The sequence below is a fragment of the Peromyscus maniculatus genome, chromosome 1 (assembly GCF_049852395.1).
Source record: "Peromyscus maniculatus bairdii isolate BWxNUB_F1_BW_parent chromosome 1, HU_Pman_BW_mat_3.1, whole genome shotgun sequence".
Lineage (NCBI taxonomy): Eukaryota > Metazoa > Chordata > Mammalia > Rodentia > Cricetidae > Peromyscus > Peromyscus maniculatus.
Window position 1 is genome coordinate 115,774,220 of NC_134852.1, and position 6,969 is coordinate 115,781,188.

Below are 6,969 nucleotides of genomic sequence, written 5' to 3' on the forward strand. Positions count from 1 at the left end.
TACTCCATAAGTGTTTACTGTTGTACATGATGCACTCCAATTTATATGACTGTGCTGAGGTATTCCCTTAGTGGTAAGAAGCCATGCTGTCAATCAACTGGGCGTATGAAACAGATCCTATACACAAGAGTATAATATAACATAATATAGTATAATAAATATAGTATAATAAATATAATATAATATAATATAATATAATATAATATAAACTAACAGTGGGGAGTGAGAGAGAATGGAGGGATGATTTGTCACTTACATATTCCATACTGTCAGGACACTTCTATATTCCACACCCTAGAACAGAATCTGCACTTACATATTATCTGAATGGAAGATGACTTTCTAAATCACTCACAGTGTATTGGTACATTCCCCTTCTGATAAGACAACCTGCAAATGTTATATGATTGTGCAAGACTGGGATCAAAATGAAGACCCAACATCCTACCTGAATGGGCAAATATCTAGTTTCTAAGCCTTTCCCTCTGTTCTATAAACCAATAAATTCTAATTCTCCTTGAACAACTTGTATCTATCAGCAGCAATCCCAAAGCCAAGAAGAAATTATGTTATTTGCAATTTACCAACCTCTTAATTTTTCTTGTCTAATCTGTGAGTGGACAGAGTTGACACTTCTCTATGTGACTACAATGTTCAGAAAACTAAGAGACAGTTGAGGGCTAGCCCTGTGCTGGAGTATGTGCCTAGTATGCCTGGGGCCTAGATCCTTAACACCAGAGAAAAATAAGAAGAAAAGAGGATGGAGACGATGATGAGAAGGAAGAAGAAGGAGTGAAAGGAGTAGACAAGAAAGACTAAATGTGATTTCCTTAGAATGGTCATATATTTTGCAATAAAATCCAAAGACTGCTAAAATTATTCCATGTGCCCTTTTATATTATTAGAATATATTTTTACTGTTTTTAATGGTAGTAAAACTCGGAAGAAAACAGTGTGTCTAGCACAGAATGCCTATTCCTGCAGCTACCTAACAAATTCACTATGGATGGCTCAAATGGTCAGAGAAAGTAAAGTGGGTTTATTTCCCCATAGATTAAAATAATGTAGGTGAGTGGGGTGCCATATACCTGAAATCCCAACATTTGGGGTGCAGAGGCTAGCTTGATCTACAAAGAGAAGACTTATCCTGAACACACACACACACACACACACACACACACACAATTGTGAACTGAAGCAGCCTTCAGAGAAATCCAGGGATGGACCCATGCTTGACAATGAGCTACCTGAGAAACAGAGTCTGGATGTGGAACAATGATAATAATCAGTATAAAATCAGAACTACATAGTTTCGTACAGAATGACAGGTGGGTGTCAAAAACTTCAGTACAGCCACAAGTAATCAGCACTTAAATCAGGATGGGTGAATTTGAAAGTCATGTTCAGGTATCTATAGGAAGCTTCATTCTTTCCCAATGAGATAAGCACTTCATCCATTACCTGCAATTGGAGACTCTAAAACACAAGAGCTAGGGGTAAAAGATGAACACCGGAACTGTTCTACCTAACCCAGCAGTCCACCTGACGAAGCGCACAAAGAACAGTTGTGTCTGTGGGCAGTGTTAAGGTGCCCCAAACACAACTGCACTGTCCTTTGAAATTCCTGGTAGTTAAATATACTTCTTGGCACACAGCAGTTCTAAGAATCAGAATAATTTAGTGACCGTGTTAGTAAGAGAACAACTTCAAATGTTCAGTTGCTTAGTGCAACAAAACACTGGGCTGTTCACAAACAAAAAAACGTAAAACGCTGTGTCCTTTCTGGATGAGTGACTGCTGGTGGTGCTCCCCCGTGTGTTTACCAGACTTCTAAAACCATTTCACTTTAAATGCTGCTGGCTTCAATGTGTCCTCCAGAGGTCATGGGGACTCTGCAGGATAACTAATGACCTAAATGTGTAAGACACACATTATTTCTGCCCATACTTGATGAGTCAGTCTTGTGGCCCCATCTAGAGGCCAGATTACAAAGTCTCCAATAGCTTCCCAGGAACTTTTGTCCTGTGTGACTGGTGGTTAGCAGGATGTGTGTTCTTGGTGATCTCTCACCCTCCACATGGCTGGAAGTAAGTGAGCGAATAACCACACAAAGGGTGTGAAATGTGAATAGTAGCTGAGTTATGAGAGAAACTGGAGAGTTCCGTGACGACAGTAAGAGTTGGTGTGTCCTGTGAGATCAGACCACCTGCCTCTCAAATGCACAGCACTACCAGAAGAGATGCTGGGAGAGAAAAGGTTGGTCATGTGTGTTGGCTACATGTCTGAGGTAGCTAAATGTGAACTGGGCAGAAAATATGTGAAAATAATTGGTCACTTTCCAAGCAGGAAACAAAATGTAAAATGGTGAGTGTATTGGAGTCCACAGCAACACAACTAATTCCCACAGACTTAGTGGCTTGAAACAACGTCTTTATTCTCTTCCAGTTCTACAGGTCAGAAGTCTGAAATGTGTTTCCCAAAGCTAAACAAAGGCATGGGCAGGGCTTTGCGCCTTTCTGGAGTTAACTCCACAAGCCCTGAGAGAATCTGTCTCCTCTGCCCACATTTCTTGGCTTGTTGTACCGATTCATCTCCAACACTAACAAAATCCAGTTGTCTCTCCCATTCACAACACTAGTCTCAACAGCTCTGTGGCTTTTTGTCATTTGTGGGGCCCTCGTGACTAACTTAGATTTCATTCACAAAACCCAGGGTGATATTCTTATTCTAGGGTCTGCTGTTTGCCAGTCTTAATCGAATATGTAACCTTAATTTTCCTTCTCCATATAATCCAATTCCCACATTCCACAGATTGGGATACATATATGTCAGGGGGAGAGGCACATTGGATTAATAAACTGAACCCTGTGGAGATGGAAAAATGCAGTGCTTCTAGGTAAACATCAAACAATAAGAAATGATTTTTTTCAAAGCTTTAAGCAAAAATATCCCAACCAAACTTGTCAGTTAAATAAAAGTGTTTAAGGAAGAAGTTTGTGGTATGGGTGTGGTACCCAATAAACACTTCACATAAAGCAATGAATGGTAATGGTCAGAGTAAACATAGCCTTTCCCAATAAAGCATTATAACTCCAGAATACCCTCCAGTAAGTTAGAGAGATGAACACAGAGGCTAGCAAGGGGGAAATAGAGAAGAGTTAAGAATTATGCCTCTAGAGGACTTTGGGATGTGCTGGTTGGCACAAAGTGAAATCAAACAATGAGAGGTCTCCTAGGGCTCTAATAATGTATCTTGCCAAAAAAACTAACAGCTCAACTAAGAAAACATTTGAACTATTAAAAATTAACATAAGGCTAGGCATAGCAGCTATGATCCCAGCAAATTTGAGGTCAGCCTAGTCTGCAAGGTGAGTTCAAGACCAACACAGTTACATGGCAAGACACTGACTCCAAAATAAGTAAATCAATAAACAAATAAATAAATAAGAGCCAATATCACTCTTAGACCAACATTTTAGCACCAGGAAAGAAGACTGAGTGTTCAAAGGTACATGAGGATAGAGGTGATTTTCACATTTTAACCACAGCATCCACTATGTGAAGAAGAGCTCCTATTGCCACAAGCAACATTTTAAATGAAATAGCAATATTTCTTTTGCTAATTCCCCAGAGATTTTATGATTTGTTATGTAGGGCAGCCTAAGCTATCCTTTCAAGTGTAGACATATTTATTTTGAAAAGCCTGAGAGATGCAGAAAGGGAGATGGCAAGAAATCGTTCAATGTAACTGAAGACAAGTCAGCTCTCTCTCTCCAGAATCTCAGCTATCTACACTGCTGAGCCCACCAGGCTCCATGGTAGTTCCAAACCCACAAACATGGGTAGCCCTGGTTAAATTCAGAGGGTCACAAAACAACAACCAAAAAAGGCCTGGATGTAGGCAAAGGACTAGAATGTGGGAGATGGCAGGAGGTAGTAGGGGCTGAGGTGCTGGAGAGATGGCTCAGCAGTTAAGAACACTGAGTGTTCTTAAAGAGGATGCAGGTTCAGTTCCCAGCCCATACAATCTGTAACCACAGTTCTAGGAGACCTGACACCCTTTTGGCCTCTGTAGGAATCAGGTATGTACATGGTGCACAGACACAAATGCAGGCAAAAACATCCATACACATATTTTTTTAATTTTTAATTTAACAAAAAAGAAAGGTGCCTTTAATCTCAGCACTCAGGAGGAAGAGGCAGGCAGATCTCTGTGAGTTCGAGGCCAGCCTGGTCTACAGAGCAAGATCTAGGACAGGCACCAAAACTACACAGAGAAACCCTGTCTCAAAAATCAAACAAAAAAAAAGTGAGGCTAAAAGCAATCAAAATGCATTATATGTAATACATGAAATTGTCAAAGATGGAATTTTTTTTTTTTTTTTTGGTTTTTCGAGAAAGGGTTTCTCTGTGTAGCTTTGCCCCTTTCCTGGAACTCACTTTGAAGACCAGGCTGGCCTCGAACTCACAGAGATCCACCTGCCTCTGCCTCCCGAGTGCTGGGATTAAAGGCGTGCGCCACCACCGCCCGGCAAAGATGGAATTTAGTTATAAAAAAGAAAGAGCTGAATATATGAACATGGATCTCAAAAGAAAAGTCTAAGATAGATTATTAATTTGGAAATATTCATAATTTGTGAGATTTAAAGCCAGACAATTGATTAAGGAAAAAAACTATAATGGACTTAAGAGTCAGAATTTTTAGATACCATGTCAATTTTATATTACCAATATGATCTGATCACATTTATTTTTTGTTCATGCATTCAGCCCAAATACTTAGTACTCTATGGATTGTGCCTAAGCTGCATCACATGACCCACTTGCTAAATGAAAGAGAAGAATTTTTGCATATAAATAATGATCAAATTCCCTTACATGTAAATACAATCAACTCCACCCTTAACATATTTAAACACTTTGGTGTTTTTCAAGGCACTCTGTGATATTTTCACCTAATTTTATATTTACTGCAGCTGTGTAGCGCTGACAGCCACGATGCTGGAAAATACAATGCTCATGATGCAGTCTGAATGGGCAAGCATGGGAGGGAAGAGAGGCCTCTGGACACACTAGGAATCTCACAAAAATAAAATTGAAAATATATTTTTCAGTCAACATACTTTAAATTAAAAGTACAGTTACTAAGAATCCATGTAACGCCAGGCATCATATCAAGTGGTTCATATACTCAATTCAATCCTCACAATAAGCTTAGAACGTAAGTAGGAGAAGTTTTTATTTTATGGGTTAAGATTAAATTTCTAAAGTATGAACTCCCAATGGCTCACAATCAGACCATAATAGAACCAGGATTTAAACCCACATATACTTTATTCTAGAACCCATTTGCTTTCTGCTGCAGATAATACAGTGCCTGAATGTGGGAACTCACCAGCAAGTTCTCTTTCTCATGTTGGTAAGAGAGCATTGAGAACTGTGACCACTCTCAAGACTTCCACACAACAGACAACATGTGAATCATGCTGTCCCTAATTTGCTTGGTCTTCGCACCATAGATGATAGGGTTAAGCATGGGAGGAACTAACACATAGAGATTTGCCAGAAGAATGTGTACATGGTGGGGGATGTTCTTGCCAAAGCGGTGGGTAAGGAAAGTGAAAAATGATGGTATGAAGAAGAGGAGAATTACTCCAATATGAGAGCCACAGGTGTTGAGAGCTTTGTGCCGGGCATCCTGGGAAGGAAGTCTAAACACAGCCTGGAGGATCAAAGTATAAGAAATACCAATGAGTGCAACATCTACCAAAACTGAAGCCATTGGCACTGAGAAGCCATACCAGATATTGACAGTGATATCAGCACAGGCCAACCTGGCTACACCAATATGCTCACAGTATGAGTGTGGGATGATATTGGTCCTGCAGTATGACAGCCTCTTCAGCAGGAATATGATAGGGAAAATGGTCCCAATGCTCCGTCCCCAGATGGCCAGGGTCATTTTTCCAATTGCCATGGGAGTTAAGATGGCTGAGTATCTCAGAGGAGTACAAATAGCCACATAGCGGTCAAATGCCATGGCCAGCAGGATTCCTGACTCGGCCACAAAAGCAACATGAATGAAAAACATCTGAGTAATGCAGGCATCAAAGAGGATCTCCCCAGCATGGAACCAGAAGATAGCCAAGGCCTTGGGCACAGTGGTGGTTGACAGGAGAATGTCAGTGCCAGCTAGCATGGATAGAAAGATATACATGGGCTCATGGAGGGTGTGTTCACTCAGAACAACAAGGATCAGGGCTCCATTTCCCAAGACTGCAGTGATGTACATGATACAAAAAGGGATAGAAAGCCAGATGTGATATTGCTCCAGTCCTGGGATTCCAAGTAGGATGAACACAGTCGGGTGGATGATGGTGAGGTTAGCTCCAAGCATGCTTGCTTTGGAAGTCTCCCTGTGAAGACTAAACAGAAACGGAGAGGCAGGAGGAAGAGGCAGTCATAAGTTCTGGTAGAGGGTGAGCAAACATCATAGTGACTTAAAGTGAATAGTGTTACCCCTCCACTTCCCACATTAGCACTGCAAATACAAACAAGTGTTCCTGACCACACTTCAGCAGTGTCTAGAACCCATATACACATGTGTTCTCACTTTCACATTAACTCTTTCCCAGGCTTAGATCATTCCCCTGATCATTACAACTGCATTCCATGCCAAGCAAGACTCCCATCTCCCGTTTCCCATCCTCACCCCTTTACACTCAGCAGCTCTCATAACAGCCTTAGTGACAGGCTCTAAACAACATTTGTGGTGGTTGGTTCTGTTTTGAAGTGTGTGTGTGTGTGTGTGTGTGTGTGTGTGTGTGTGTGTGTGTGCGCGCGCGCGCACGCGCGCGCATGTGTAAGAGTGCACACATGCACACAGATATCTTTATCACTCACCACTGGATGTCTCACTGAACCTGAAGCTTGTGGTCTTAGCCAGGTTGGCTGGCCACCAAACTTGCA

General features: G+C 41.1%; 1 protein-coding gene across 1 annotated transcript; it reads right to left on the reverse strand.

Moving 5' to 3' along the window:
- Positions 1 to 5,254: 5,254 nt before the first annotated feature.
- On the reverse strand, positions 5,255 to 6,514 carry LOC102906144 (olfactory receptor 52B2-like). Its single transcript, XM_006991720.3, has one exon. The coding sequence runs from the start codon at positions 6,395 to 6,397 to the stop codon at positions 5,450 to 5,452; it is 948 nt and encodes a 315-aa protein (XP_006991782.1). The 5' UTR covers positions 6,398 to 6,514; the 3' UTR covers positions 5,255 to 5,449.
- Between the last annotated feature and the right edge of the window lie 455 nt (positions 6,515 to 6,969).